This window comes from Callospermophilus lateralis, chromosome 11, assembly GCF_048772815.1.
Source record: "Callospermophilus lateralis isolate mCalLat2 chromosome 11, mCalLat2.hap1, whole genome shotgun sequence".
NCBI lineage: Eukaryota > Metazoa > Chordata > Mammalia > Rodentia > Sciuridae > Callospermophilus > Callospermophilus lateralis.
Window position 1 is genome coordinate 12,299,971 of NC_135315.1, and position 15,395 is coordinate 12,315,365.

At 37.2% G+C, this 15,395-nt stretch overlaps 1 protein-coding gene across 4 annotated transcripts in view; it reads right to left on the reverse strand.

Moving 5' to 3' along the window:
* The window catches only part of Cep112 (centrosomal protein 112), a 472,932-nt gene that overhangs the window by 156,045 nt on the left and 301,492 nt on the right, over positions 1-15,395 (reverse strand). Inside the window, exon 1 of one of the 4 annotated variants that reach the window (XM_076869865.1) lies at positions 2,821-2,982. The exons of the other annotated variants lie outside the window; for them this stretch is intronic. Within the exon in view, the coding sequence (XP_076725980.1) occupies positions 2,821-2,982 (162 nt within the window). Of the gene's footprint in view, positions 1-2,820; positions 2,983-15,395 lie in introns of those variants that run through there. 4 annotated transcript variants of the gene reach the window in all.

Consider the following 15,395-nt stretch of genomic DNA (forward strand, 5'->3'; position numbering starts at 1 on the left):
GAAATTATCATAGCTCAAATAATTTTGAAACACACACACACACACACACACACACACACACACACACACACACAGTGTTGGACAATTCCCAGTCTTACTCTAAAATTGCCTACAAATGCTATGGTAATCAAGACAGTATGTGCTGGAAAAGGTGCAGGTGAATGAAGGAATAACACAGTAGCAGAGCACAGTATACAGTCAGCTGATTTCCAACAAAGCTGCAAAGGTGATTCAATGAAGAAAGGACAGGCTTTTCAACAAATGGTGCTGAAACAACTGAATCTTAATTTATACCTTGTAATAGTTACAAAAGTTGATACAAAATGGACCACAAATATAACCACAAAGCCTAAAATGATGAAATTTGTGGGAGAAAACAGGAGAAAATCTTTGTGATCTGAGGTTAAGTATGTTCTCTATACATGAAAGAACAAACTGATAAACTGGACCTCACCATTCATGGAGAGAAAGAATTTACAAATTACATATCTTATAAAGAACTTGTATCCAGAATATATAAATAACTCTCAAAATGCAGTAACAGAAAATTAAGAATTAAATTTAAAAATCTGAAAAAAAAATGGGTTGGGGTTGTGGCTCAGTGGCAGAGCACTTGTCTCACACATGTGAGGCACTGGGTTCGATCCTCATCACCACATAAAAATAAACAAACTAAAGACATTGTGTCCAATGTATAATTAAAAATAATTTTAAAAAATCTGAAAAAATTTTTAAACAGGTTTTCACTAAGAAAGATATTCCAATGACAAATACACAGATGAACAGTATTAATATGCTAGACATTACTGGTCATTAGGTGTATACCTGTGAAGAGAAATACCTATTAGGATGGCTAAAAAAAATTACAAACTCAATACAAAGCACTGGTGAGGATGTGACATAGCAGAGCTCTCCTACATTGCTGGTGGGAGTGCAGAATAATAAAATCACTTTGGAAACAGTTCAGCAGTTTCTAATAAAGTTAAAAATTATACTTAACTTACAATCCAGTAATCCTAAAATTTATGTCTACACAAAATCTTTATGTGAATGTTTAACAACCCAAATATTCCTCAATTGGAAAACAGATAAACAAATTTTGATACACTGTACAGGGAAATATTTCTAACAATAAAAAGGAAGGAACTACAGCTACACACAAGTGAATCTCAAATGCATTATGCTAAGGGAAAGAAGCCAGATTCAAAAGGCTACATACTGAATAATTCACTGATATGACATTCCAGAAAAGGCAAATCTACAGTCACAGAAAATAAATGACTGGTTATCAGGAGTTGGGCTAAAGGAAGAAAGCAGGCTGATGACCAAGGATCTGGAGGAATATTTGAGGTGATGGATGGGAACTGTTCTATCTCTTGACAGTGGTGATGGTTTGTCAAAACTTGCAGAACTGTACATAAACTCTATATGAATTATGTATGTTTTAAAAAAAGAGTAATGAATGGAGAGTTGGAAGAATATAGACAAGAGTCAGTATAGCCAGCAGTGTGTGGAGAAGGCAGGCAGGGATAGGTACCATCTTGGAGGGTGGGTGGTGAGTTACAGGTCTTCTAGGAAGAAGGTACAGCACATGTGAGGCTGTGGAGGGAGGTTGTCACAGCCTATTTGTGGAAAGGAAATTGTCAGGAGTGGGCACAGCAGAGATTGTGGGAAAGCAGTCGAGAAAAGTAAAGACACACTCCACTTCTGTTGGGATGGCTATTTTAAAACAGACAACTACAGTGTTGCAATGGAGAGACTGGAAGCCCTGTGCCCACACTGCTAGTGAGAATGTAAAATGGAGCAACCATTATGAAAAACATATGGCAGTTCTTAAAAAGAAAGAAAGAAAGAAAGATCATATCTACCAATTTCACTTCTAGGCATACATATGAACTGAAAGCAGGAGGAAGAATAGATTTCTGTAAGTCCATGTTCAGAGCATCATTATTCACAGTAGAGAAAAGGCAGAAGCAACCTAAGTGTCCATCAACAGATGCTTAGATAAACAAAATGTGATAAATACACACAATGAAATCTTATTCAGTCAAATAAAAGGAAATTCTGACACATGCTACAGCATGGATGAACCTCAAAGACATTATGCTAAGTGACATAAGCCAGACATAAAAGGGCAGCCACTATATGATGTCTTATCAGGGACTCCAGTCAGAAACATAGACCGAATGTAGAGTGGTAACCACAGGTCAAAGGGAGGAGCAATGGGGAGTTATTGTTGAATGGGATAGTGTCAGTTTTTCAAGATGAAAAAAGCCCTGTGGATGGATGACGGTGGTGTACTTAATGCCACTGAACTGTGTAGTAAAAAAATGGTTAAAATGGTGAATTTCAAGTTATACATATTTTACCATGATTTAAAATTAATTAATTAAAATAAATATGGGAAAATAAAGAAAGATTAGAGAGGAGAAATAAGATCATGCAAATCTTTGCCCATACAGCCTAGCAGATGTGACATTGTTTTGGGCAGTGGTACTTTGTAAGTTTTTAAGCAGGGGTGGGGTGGGGTGGGTAGAGAATGTTATTAGTTCACAATCTACATCTTCCAGAAAGTCTGCCCAGTTACATCTATTTCTCTCACACTTCTAGACACCTTCTTGCTGTTTCCCAGGGCATGCAGTCCAACAGAGTGAGACGATGCCCTTGATTTCAGTTCAGTGTAATCACAGTTCTACCTCTTCTATTATCCCTGTCTCTTCAACTTAATCTCCTTGAGAGGCTGTTTTTATATCACCCATGCGACAATAACATCTCATTTTTAGCAAGCAAGATCCCTCTAGGTAGATATCTCAGTCTTACCTTCTTCTCCTTATGGCCAGACAGTTCTGGGTCTCTCAGGGGCCGCAACCTGACAGCTTGCTCTACTATGGGAGCATTATTATTCTCTTCTTCCATCCCTATCTGTCCCAGGGCTTGAATTTCCTCAGGAGATAGGAAATCTAATATCAGAGAGGTCCACATCTCCTATGGTCCCCATTAAGATCCCAGATGTAATGATGAGAGCGGGCCCCATGCACAGGCTACAGGATGGGCAGAGCTGCTGCTATATGCCTTCAATGTCTCCCTGCCCTGATAGAAAGGTGACATGGGCCCATAGGCTTAGTGTTTGAGAAATCCCCAGTCTCTCAGGAAGGGGTGAGGCAGGGCCAGTGACAACATAATGAGACTGCTAGGTTCCCGTTGTCACTACAGCAATGCCAGCACTCTCTTTCCTTTGTGATGCCAGTCTCCCAGGGGCAAAAGCAGGAGAAGCAGACTGAAGCCTCCCTAAGGCTTAGGAACAGGGCAACAAAATGACCAGAAGATGACTTCTGAACATTACTGTTCATCTTACAAAGTGTTATAACATAGAACATTTAGGAAGTACAGAAAAATACAATGCAAAAATCACATATGATTTCATTCCCCAAAGGAATGAACTGCCATATTTCTCTCCTTTTTTTTCCCTGAGTGTGAATTCCTCCATGGCTTACTTTCTCAGTCTCTCATCCTCCATCAAAGCCATTGGAAAGCTATGTTAACTCTAAACATATCCAGAATCTGACCCCCTCTCCTGCTCCCACTGTGGGCTAAGTCATCATTATCCTCTTATCTGGACTAACTGGCTTCCCACTTTTGTTCTCATGTAGCTTAGAGGACCCCTCTGTGATGCAATACTCTCATGTTGTCCCATTACTCAGAATTAAGGCCCAAGTCCTTGGAATGACCTTGAAGCAATGATCAGAGCCTTGGAATCCCTCTCATCATATTCTGCCCTCTCCCCATTGTCCACTGCACTGTGTCCATAATGGTTTCCCTACTGATCCTTAGCCATGCCAGCCCCACTCCTGCCTTAGATCCATTAAAGTGACTATTCCCATGTCAGAAATTTCTTCCTCCAAAAGTTGTCATGGCTCACTCAACTCCTTCATTTTGCTCAAATGCTATCTTCCTGACAAAGGCAACTCTGTTCACACTATTTAAATAGAACCAACCGTGGGATTCCAGAATCTGCCTTATTCTTCTCTATCATTTCAATAGGAAAGACATTTTTCAAAATTCTGTTATGTGTATATGTGTGTGTATGTTTGTGTGTATGTATTTATATATAAAAATCAATGCTTACAGTCTGTCTGTCTTGCTGCAATGATCTCAGAGGGGATAGGAGTATCTGCCTGCTTTGTTCACTGCTATGTCCCAACCACCCAGGATGTCTGTACACAAGACAGGCACCAAACGTGGAAAGCACTGAGTGTGCCATTGTCTATTGACTATCCCCAGCATCTCTTTTTCTCTTAAAAAAATAACAACCTTCCCTCTTCTATTACTGTCCATGCTTCCATGTCCCTGCTTCCACAGATGAGGACTGGGACAAAATTATCTCCAGTGGAATATGAGAATGATGTGTGTAACTTCCATAGCACTTCCTCAAAATAAAATGGCCTGTCCTTCTCTTCATCTCTCTACTCTGCCCCCCACCATCCCTTGCCACTAATTAAGAAATGTTGTCAACTGGAATATCAGCCTTTAATACAGATTTGAATCCACCATATTGAGGATAAAAGAGGCATCTCAACAGCTAGGCTGGATTCCTATGTGACTTTGTGTAACAAAATCATTTTCTCAAACTGGTACAGCCAATATGGAAAGCAGTATGGAGCTTCTTTGGAAAACTGGGAATGGAGCCACCATTTGACCCACCTATCCCCCTCCTTGGACTATACCCAAAGGACTTAAAAACAGCACACTACAGGGACACAGCCACATCAATATTTATAGCAGCACAATTCACAATAGCTAAACTATGGAACACAATAGCTAAAATATGCTCTTCAACAGATGAATGGAAAAAAATGTGGTATATGTACACAATGGAATATTACACAGAAGAATGAAATTATGGCATTTGCTGCTGAATGGATGGAACTGGAAAGTATCATGCTAAGTGAAATGAGCCAATCTCCAAAAAACAAATGCCGAATGTTTTCTTTGATACAAGGAGTCTGATTCATAGTGGGATACGGAAGGGGAGCATGGGAGGAACAGCGAACTCTAGATAGGGCAAAGAGGTGGAAGGGGAGGGGACAGGGGGTTAGAAATGATGGTGGAATGTGATGAACATCATCATGCAAAGTACATGTATGAAGACATGAATTGGTGTGAACATATATTATATACATACAACCAGAAATATGAAAAAATGTGCTCTATAGTGTAATATGAATTGTAATGCATTCCACTGTCATATACAAAAAAATGAGTAAAAAGTGAATATTAAAAAAATAATTTTCTCACCCTACTGGGTTATCCTAATGCTTACGGACTGTTCTGTGTGAGAGAAATAACCTTCCCTATCCTTCCAATATCCTTTTTATAAACGCTTAGGCTCAAGTACCATATACAATTTTTCTCTTTTGATTTATTGATACAATGAATCATACTTTAAGTGTTCCTAATATCAAACTATCTTTGCATTCCTGAAATAAACACCATGTGATCATGGTGTATAACATTTTAACTGTGCTACTTGATTCTTTTGCCTGATGAATTTTTTACAATATCATAAGGGAAACCAATAATTTTTAGATGGATGACTTTTTTTTAGGTTTTGATGTCTATATTATGCTAACCAAGGAATATATTACCAGGTTAAAGAGATGGATATTTTTAAGGTCCATAATAGATTACCAAAAGCTTTCATTCCCATTATCAGCACTTTAGAGTTTTTATTCACTCATTCTTGGCATTTGTTATTATTAACAAAAAAATGATACTTGGTATGACTTAAAATAAATTACTTTTTCAATATGTCAAAAATAGAATATATCCCTAATTGGTTACTTGTGAGAATAAATAGATTTATTTTAAGTTAGTTGTATTTTTTTTTCTGACCATGTACTTTCTGTTTTTCTACTTTGTCTATGGTATATTTAATTTAAATTACTTGATCACTTCCAATTATCAACTTATTTAATCTTCACAATACTGGATCACGAAATCCAGGTCCACAGAAAATAAGTGCTATTACAAACAAGTGTTAGAGCCAGATTTGACTCTAAGCTCCGAACTCTTCCACTGTACCACACCCACAGCACGGTGCAACCTCAGAGACTCAACCTCACACCTAGTACTCACAGAACATCTAAACCAGGAGTCAAGAGTGTAGAATGGGGAGGCACTAACCCTTCACCCCAGTTTCCCTGAGTCTCCTAATAAATGGGAAATAATTTAGGTTCTATGTGCATACAATGCTACTGAACTGTTGATGTGTGGAAAAAACATCAGTTAGGCTGTCTGGAATATTAAAACAATTATAATCTAGTTATCTATAACCTAAGGTCAGTTCTATGGTCAGAAAGGCACTCATTTAAAATAATGTTTTGAAACTGTAACACTCAATTAAGTTATGGGATTCATAAGAAGAAAAGAAGCAACTATTACCTAAAAAGTATCCTGGTAGTTAAAGTGACATATAACAGCACTGAGGCTGGGACATGTTTAAGAGTGAAAATGGTTGGGGAAATGCTAAATCATATAAGACACTAAGACAACAGGGATAAACTGGGACTTTTCTGGACAAATCAGGATGCACGAGTGGTGAGCTATCAAACCAGTACCATAAATTATGATTTTGTTCTTATTTGTAGTAATTTCATCATGTTAAAATACTAATATTTTACTCCCCTCAACACCCAGGTGAGAGGGGCCTCCCCGCTTGAGGAGGGAGTGCCCGCTACCCTGGGTGCCGTGGGAGCTCCCCCTGACACCCAGTGACATGGAAAAAGATACAAGTCCAATAAGTCTTATGGCTTTGCTACGAGGATGAGAGGACCAAAAGGCATACACAGTTGTTAACATTAATCTCAAATACACGCACACACCAAAAAATCCCAAACTGACAGGGTGTACTTGCTCATGCACATGCACACAGAGCACAAACACCGGCTTCTTTTATTTGCTCCCCACTCTCTGGGTTTAGATATCAACCTCTGAAGACAGCAAATAAACTGCTGTATTTTCAATAACTTCTAAAGTCAAATCAAAATCTTTTGCTGCACTGACATAAGAGATTCTCAATTTTTCTAGGTAGAATTTTTTTTCACATAATTCAAAAAGAGAAAAACAACAACTTCTGGTCAATGGAAGAATTCCCATTTTTAATGGCTCTACTGGAACATTGGAGAGTTAGAGAATAACAAGGAAGAATTATTCTTACAAATTTTAAATGCTCAATTTATGGTTCATTTATAATTCTACATTTTGTTTTCAAATAATCTTAACATAAAATACACTGACTTTAAATTTTTTCCAAATAAAACATTTTTTTTCTAGGCTTGGAAAATTCTGAAGGTAAGTTATTGATTGGACCTTCCAGACTGCTAGAAAACAAAAGTGCTCTTTGACATGCAGCAAAGAGGCAGGGAGAAGAGAAACAGAAGACTCTAGGAAGCCAAAAGGCCTTCATCAGGGAGCAGTCTGTCCTCATGTGTCACAGCTGTGACTACACAGTATATTGTGCTTTGCAACTCCACTCAAGTAAGGGTGAACTTTTGACAATGCAAATGCTCAAGCATAAGTGATGATAAATACCTGCTCTATTTTTTTAAATACATGAACAGCTCAGATATGATTCTAGTTTTGATTTTCACCTTGTGAAACAGGTGACTCACATCAGAACTCAGACAAATTAGGAAGAAGCTGGAGTTGAAGTTTGGTTAAAAAAAAACAAAAAACAAAAAAACAAAAAACACTACCTCTTGTTACATGGAAGATATATAAACTGATGTAACTAAAACACCTGATTTGGTTTGATTTGGCATTTTGTGAAAATGGCAACAAAAGTTTTTGCTTTTGTATAAAGCAAGATATAAACCCTTCCATCATTCAAAGACATATTCAAATTCTCAACTTTAATATACACAAACATTAATTTATTATCCTAAAATATGTACACATCCTTAGTTTTCCAAGTTGACCTTTTTTTGTATTTTTTCTTTTATAATCATGTTTAGAGGTGTCACTGCAGTCCGTTATACCAGGCTGAAGCTATATAATCTCAGAGAAATACCAACATCAAATTCATCATCATTCATGGGTTACTATAAAAATTATACTGGATGTCATTTGTCAATTGATTTTGTAAATCTTAATATTTAATTTTAAAATTTAAAGATATAAACTTCACTTTTTTTTAGTAAAGAAAAAAGTCAAGGAAAAGATCAAAGTTGGAAGGACAGAACTGAGATTAGAAATCCTTTTTAAGCCAAAATGACAATGTCTCTATAAGTTAATATTAATCCGGTAATTATAAATTTCAAAGGTTTAAGTAGCTTCTATGACCTTAGCTTTTTGGAATAATCATGCCATACGGAGCCTTTCTTAAATTTGAAAAAGATGCTGAACTGTTGCTCAGAATCTTTTAATGATTTCAGGCTGGCGGAATTCCAGCATAATCCTTCAGCTACCACTTAAAATTACAGACCAGGAACCCACACTGGTGAATGCAATGTCAAATTCATAAGCGCCTTTTACTTAGCAGAGTACACTGAAAAAAATGTGTGAGATGTTAATATATATTAAAATATCAAAATGTTAAGCTTAAAGAAACTATAGTGGAGAATTCACAACAGAAAAGATGAATAGATCAGACTCAATAAAAACAAATTTTTGGTGTCTCAAAAAATTAAAAGGCAACTACCAAAAATACTTGCCACAATGATGATAAGAGCTTTATCATTCTAAATGGAAAAAGAGTTCATGTAAGTTTATGAAAAATCATAAGGACACAGAAACTGGCAAAAAAATATGAATAGGTAATCCACAGGCAATGAAATACAAATAGGAAACCTATTATAAATGTTCAATTTGTTGCTCTTAAAATGAAAATTAAAATAACCAATTTCATAAAACAGCAAAAGTTAAGGAAAATATTAATAATACTAGGAATGGGTTGGGTCAAACAGATATTCTATCAGGATAAATATAAATTAGTACAAATTTTCTGAAATGCAATTTGACCCAGTAATTATACAAGGATTTTAACCTAAGAGGAAAAAAATTGGAAATGTTGACAACAAAATTTTTGTACAAAGATACTAATCTCCACATAAAATATATATTTTTTAAAAATATAAATGTTCCAAAATAAAAGAAAAACAATAAATTATGCTACACCCATAAAATGGAATACCAGAAAACAATGATCACTATATTCTCAATGAATTTCAAATAAAATTTGAATATTCTTAGTGTAAGTTTTTAAAAAGCAAAAGAAAGAATTGTTTACTTACCATGGTCTCAGCCAGCTAAGTGTGGACAGCTATTTTGCATACATGTAATTTATTACCATTAATTATATCTGGGCCATCTTAAGTGATAGGGAGTTTAATATGCATCTCTACTTTCCTTCTGTTCAAGGAAAGGTTATTGTAAAAATAGCTGAAAAGTTTTCTGAAATAATGATAAAATTTAAATGCCAGGGTTTTAATCGATCTTCTGAAAATTATTATCATCACTTAGTAATGTTCTTTAATTTTTCAAAGGTTCATATTTTATGCAATTTATTTCAATTCTGTTTGAGAAGATTTTAAAAGAGAAAAAAAGAAATGCTCCCTTTGCAAATGCCAATCTACTCTCTTGGATTCTCTACTTCAAGCATTTTGACCTTGCGGAGCTATTGCACATTTCTTTTAACTCTAGCCCACTGAAGATCTCATCTAGGTCTAAACAGCTGCTGACAGATACCGACGTAGGAGCTGGACTTAGGAATTCTTTTATAACCTTAACATTGTAAGTGCTACTGAAATAAACCAGGCCCAGAGGGAATGTTACATTTAGATTATTTATTATTCTGGTGCTACTGACCCCTTCTCTTAGAACCTCAATTTTATACTCTGACAAAAAATTAATTTCTAAAACCTTTAATTCTGACTGAATTTTGAACTGCTAGCAAATATTTTGACCCAGATTTATTTAAACATGACAAAACATTCAACTTTTTATAAGAATCTGTGGGAAGAATCAAGTAGTTTCCAGAATGACACAACAGATTAGAAACTAAATTACTGGAATATTAGTGTAAATTCAAACTTTCAGAGTAGAAACTCAAATGTTTATTAATTTTTGTAGGAAAATTAAAACTATATCTAAAAAATATGCTTTTTGTTTAATTTGTTAATATGGAGGAAACCACAACACTAAAATAACCCAAATAAATATCTGATTGACCTTTGTTTTTAAGACAGATGTCACCACGTTGTCCAGGCTGGCTAGAATTTCTGGGCTCCAGTGATCTTCCCACCTCAGCCTCCTGGTAGCTGCACTACCACACCAAGCTTACAAACATATGAACACAAACATGCATCTTGCACTACCCAAAGTATTTATGTGTTGAAATCAAATCTGGATAAGTTAATAACATTCCCATCATTCACATTCCCATTCACAGGGGCTATGCTGAATTTCATAGTTGATCACCCATTTATTCATTCATCTAACAGTTAATGATTGCTGATTTTGTGCAAAGTACCAAGATTGTAAAAAGCTTTAGAAACTAATATTTCATAAAGCATGTTTTTGACTCAGTCCACTTTGCATTTGGAAATGCTAAACCCCTTTAAGTAAAAACATCCATCAATTGGAAATACAAATAACTCATCATATTAAGAGCTCAGTGCTTGGATTTTTTTTGCTTTTGTTTTTCTATCTATCTATCTACCTACTTACCTACCTACCTACCTATCTATCTATCTAACTTTAGTCAGCACTTGGATTTCATCATATGGCTTTGGTGGTTGGCAAATTCCTCCAATTCAACAAAAATCAAACTCTTGGCACTAAACTCCAGCCTACTTGCTGCTGTATGCCCTTTCCCCAGACTGTCCCCCTGCCAACAAGTCCCTGCATTCTGGCTAACCTCCCCAGTGCTGTCTCCATGTCAAGTAAGATTTCTAAAATTACTAAGTTCACTCTATCTTCTTGCTTTACTTGTATTCTCAGTTCAGCTCAGGAACATTCCATTCTTCCACACTCATACTGCCCCTACTCTCTCCTCTATCTGTAGGACAACTCTGATTCCATCTCAGCAGATTCCTTCCCCTCCTCTTCCTTTCAGTGGCATCCTCCCACCTTGCTTAGCCTGGCTGCTTCATTTTTTTGAAACTCCACACCTAAGCTGACTACTGTCATCTTTACTAAGACTTTTAGCTCTCAGGGTTGGGGCTGTGGCTCAGTGGCAGAGCACTTGCCTAGCACGTGTAAGGTACTGGATTGGATCCTCAGCACCACATAAAATAAAGTTATATAAAAAGAATTTTAGATCTAAGGTCTTCTCAAGTCTTGTCACTGAACTTCTCCATACTTTACCCATCCTCTTCTTCCCTCTCCCTAGGCTAAACACAAGCCTCCTGTCACTCATTCATTTAATATACTTGGGTGATGAACACATACCACATGCCAGGTTTTTAAAGCATTAACAGTACAGGAATGAATAAGATGGACATGCTCATGGAGTGATGTTCTAGTGGGTGGGAGGGAACAGAGAATAAAAAAGCCAACATAAAAAGATTATTTCAGATAGAACTAATAAATGAATTCAGCAAAGTATCAAGATATAAAATCAACACACATAAATCAAAGGCATTTCTGTACATCAGTGACAAATCCTCTAAAAGAGAAACTAGGAAAATCATCCATCTACAATAGCCTCAAAAAAAAAAAAAAAAAAAAAGAAAGTACTTGGGAATCAATGAAATAGGTGAAAAACCTTTACAATAAAAACTACAGAACGCTAAAGAAAGAAACTAAAGAAGACCTTAGAAGATGGAAGGATCTACCTTGTTCACACTACCAAAAGTAGTATACAGATTTAATACAATCCCAATCAAAATCCCACTGGCATTCCTCATAGAAATAGAAAAAGCAATCATGAAATTCATATGGAAAAATAAGAGACCCAGAATAGCCAAAGCAATCCTTAGCAAGAAGAGTGAAGCAGGAGGCATTACTATACCAGATCTTAAACTATACTACAGAGCAACAGTAACAAAAACAGCATGGTACTGGCACCAAAATAGACCTGTAGACCAATGGTATAGAATAGAAGACACAGAGACAAACCCACATAATTATAGTTATCTCATATTAGACAAAGGCACCAAAAACATGCATTGGAAAAAAGCCTCTTCAACAAATGCTGCTGGGAAAACTGGAAATCCATATACAACAAAATGAAATTACACCCCTATGTCTCACCATGCACAAAACTCAACACGAGGTAGATCCAGAATCTAGAAATTAAACCATAGACCCTGCACCTAACAGGAAAAAAAGTAGGCCCAAATCTCCATCGTGTTGGATTAGGCCCCGACTTCCTTAATAAGACTCCTATAGTGCAAGAAATAAAATCAAGAATCAATAAATGGGATGGAGTCAAACTAAAAAGGTTCTTCTCAGCAAAAGAAACAATCAATGAGGTGAACAGAAAGCCTACAGAAGGGGAACAAATTTTTACCACACACACATCAGATACACATCTATGATATATAAAGAACTCAAAAATCTTAACACCAAAAAAAAAAAAAAAAAACCCAATCAATAAATGGGCCAAGGAACTGAACAGACACTTCTCAGAAGGGGAGATACAATTAATCAACAAATATATGAAAAAATGTTCAACATCTCTAGCAATTAGAGAAATATAAATCAAAACTACTCTAAGATTTCAACCAGTCAGAATGGCAGCTATTAAGAATACAAACAACAAGTGTTGGTGAAGATGTGAGGAAAAAGGCACACTCATACATTGCTGATGGAACTGCAAATTGGTGCAGATGACAGGGAAAGCAGTATGGGAAATTCCATGGAAAACTGGGAATGGAACCACGAGTTGACCCAGCAATCCCACTCTTCAGTTTATACCCAAAGATCTTAAAAACAGCAAACTACAGGGACACAGCCACATCAGTAGCAGCACAATTCACAATAGCTAAACTGTAGAACCAATTTAGATGCATTTCACTAGATAAATGGATAAAGAAAATGTGGTATATACACACAGTGGAATATTATTCAGCATTAAAAGAGAATAAAATCATGGCATTTGCAGGTAAATGAATGGAGTTGGAGAATATAATGCTAAGTGAGGTAAACCAATCCCAAAAAACCAAATGCCAAATGTTTTCTTTGATATGAGGATGCTGATCCATAATGGGGGTGGGGGGAATAGGAGGAATGGAGGAACTTTAGATAGGGCAAAGGGGAGTAAGGGGAAGGAAGTAGCCTTAGGGGTAGGAAAGATGGTGGAGATGAGATAGACATCATTACCCTAAGTACATGTATGAAAAAACAAATGGTGTGACTTTACTTTATGTACAACCAGAGACATAAAAAATTATACTCTATGTGTGTACTATGAATTGAAATGATTTCTGCTATCATATATAACCAATTAAAATAAATTAAAAATAAATTTAAATTAAAAAAAGATGATTTCAGAAAGTAAGAAGAGATATGAAGACAATAAAACAGTGGGATGAAGTGTGGTATAAGAAGCCAGACTTTAAGATGGGTGCAGTATCACACACCTGTAATCCCAGTGGCTCGGGAGCCTAAGGCAGGAGGATCACAAGTTCAAAGCCAGGCTCAGCAACGGTGAGGCACTAAGCAACTCAGTGAGACCCTGTCTCTAAATAAAACACAAAATAGGGCTGGGTATTGGCTCAGTGATCAAGTGCCCCTGAGTTCAATTCCTGGTACCCTCCACCTCGACAAAAGAAGCCAGACTTTAGACAGAGAGGTCAGAGAAAGATGTTAAGAAGTATAGCACCATGAGAAAGAGGCCAGCTATAAGAAAATCATAGACGGCTGCAGGCAGAAGATGCAGGTGTAAGAACCTCGAGGCAGGAGACAATGGGGAAGTTCCAGGAATAAACCCTGCCACATGTCCTGCATGTACCCCTAAAGCCAAGGGCTGAGGTCAGCCAGGGCTGTGATTTTGATAGGCCCTCCTCTGGCGCACCACTGACTATTCTCCATACCAAAAAGCTCTTCCTCTTCACCAGTCCCTTTTTCCTGTATGCTAAAATGCTTGAGACATAACCAGACTAAAAACACATTTTCTTTAACTCCTGCTCTTTGGAACTGTACCTTCCTTTTTTGCGGTTACTGTTGTTTGTGGTGCTGGGGATCAAACCCAGGGCCTCATGCATGCTAGGCAAGTGCTCAATCTCTGAGGCACATCCCAGCCAAACTTCCTAATTTTAAAATCAAATTTTCACAAACAAAGGAGCGTTCACTGATCTGCACTTCCTCACTCTCCTTTTGTGACCATGTTCTGCCTACGCTATCATTTTCAGTGCCCTGTCCAAGATCATCAATGACTTCTCAGTTTCAAGTCCAGTGACCTTTTCTCAACCCTCGTCCTTCCTGACTTTCTGTCACATTCTTGACAATCCTCCTTTTCAAATATTCCTTTCCCCTATTTCCATGAAAATATATACTTCTCATATTTCTTTCACCTTGATCACCCTTCTGACTGTTTCTTCCCTAAGTTCTCAAATGCAATTGTTCCCTTAAATTCTTCCATTACAAATGTTCCAATTTTCTTCTTCTTTCCCTCTCTCTCCCTCTATTTTCTTCTACCCCTTTCTTTGTTTCTTTAATACTCTCATTACTCCCAAGGCCTCAGCCCACACCCTCTCTATGAGTGAACCCTACAGCTGCTTCCCCCCACCCTCCTGTCTTTTCTTATGATACACAGAAATGTTCTCTCAGCAGCAAGTGAATGTCACAGCTCAGTGTAGGGTGGCACTTCAAACTGAACCTATTCCTAACTAGATTCATCTTTTCTATCCAAACCAGAAACTTCTCCTGTTTCCAACTAATTAAGAGTTGAAGTTGTACTTGAGTCTAATCAATGCCATCTCAGGGGGTGATTCTCCATTCAATTGCCAGTGACCCCCCCCCCCCAAATCTCACATAGCTCTAGCTCCCTCAGGGCCTTTCACCTGGATAGCTCAGTCCCAGTCAACCCTTCTACTTCTGTGATACCTGGCCTCACAGAATCATTTCCTAATTATCACCTGAATCTCGACACTTCATCTCAGACAATCTCAGTAGCTTCTCACTGTTCACCCTAGGCAGTTGAAGCCTTATCACCAGCTGGGCACACTGGTGCATGTCTGCAATTCCAGTGGCTCAGAAGGCTGAGGCAGGAGAATTGCAAGTTCAAAGCCAGACTCAGAAACTTAGTGAGGCCCTAAGCAACTCAGCAAGCCCTGTCTCTAAATGAAATATAAAAAGGGCTGGGATATGGCTCAGTGGTTAAGCACCCCTGGATTTAATACCTAGAACCCCCCCCCCCAAAAAAAAAAACAAGAGAAAAAAAAACCCACAAT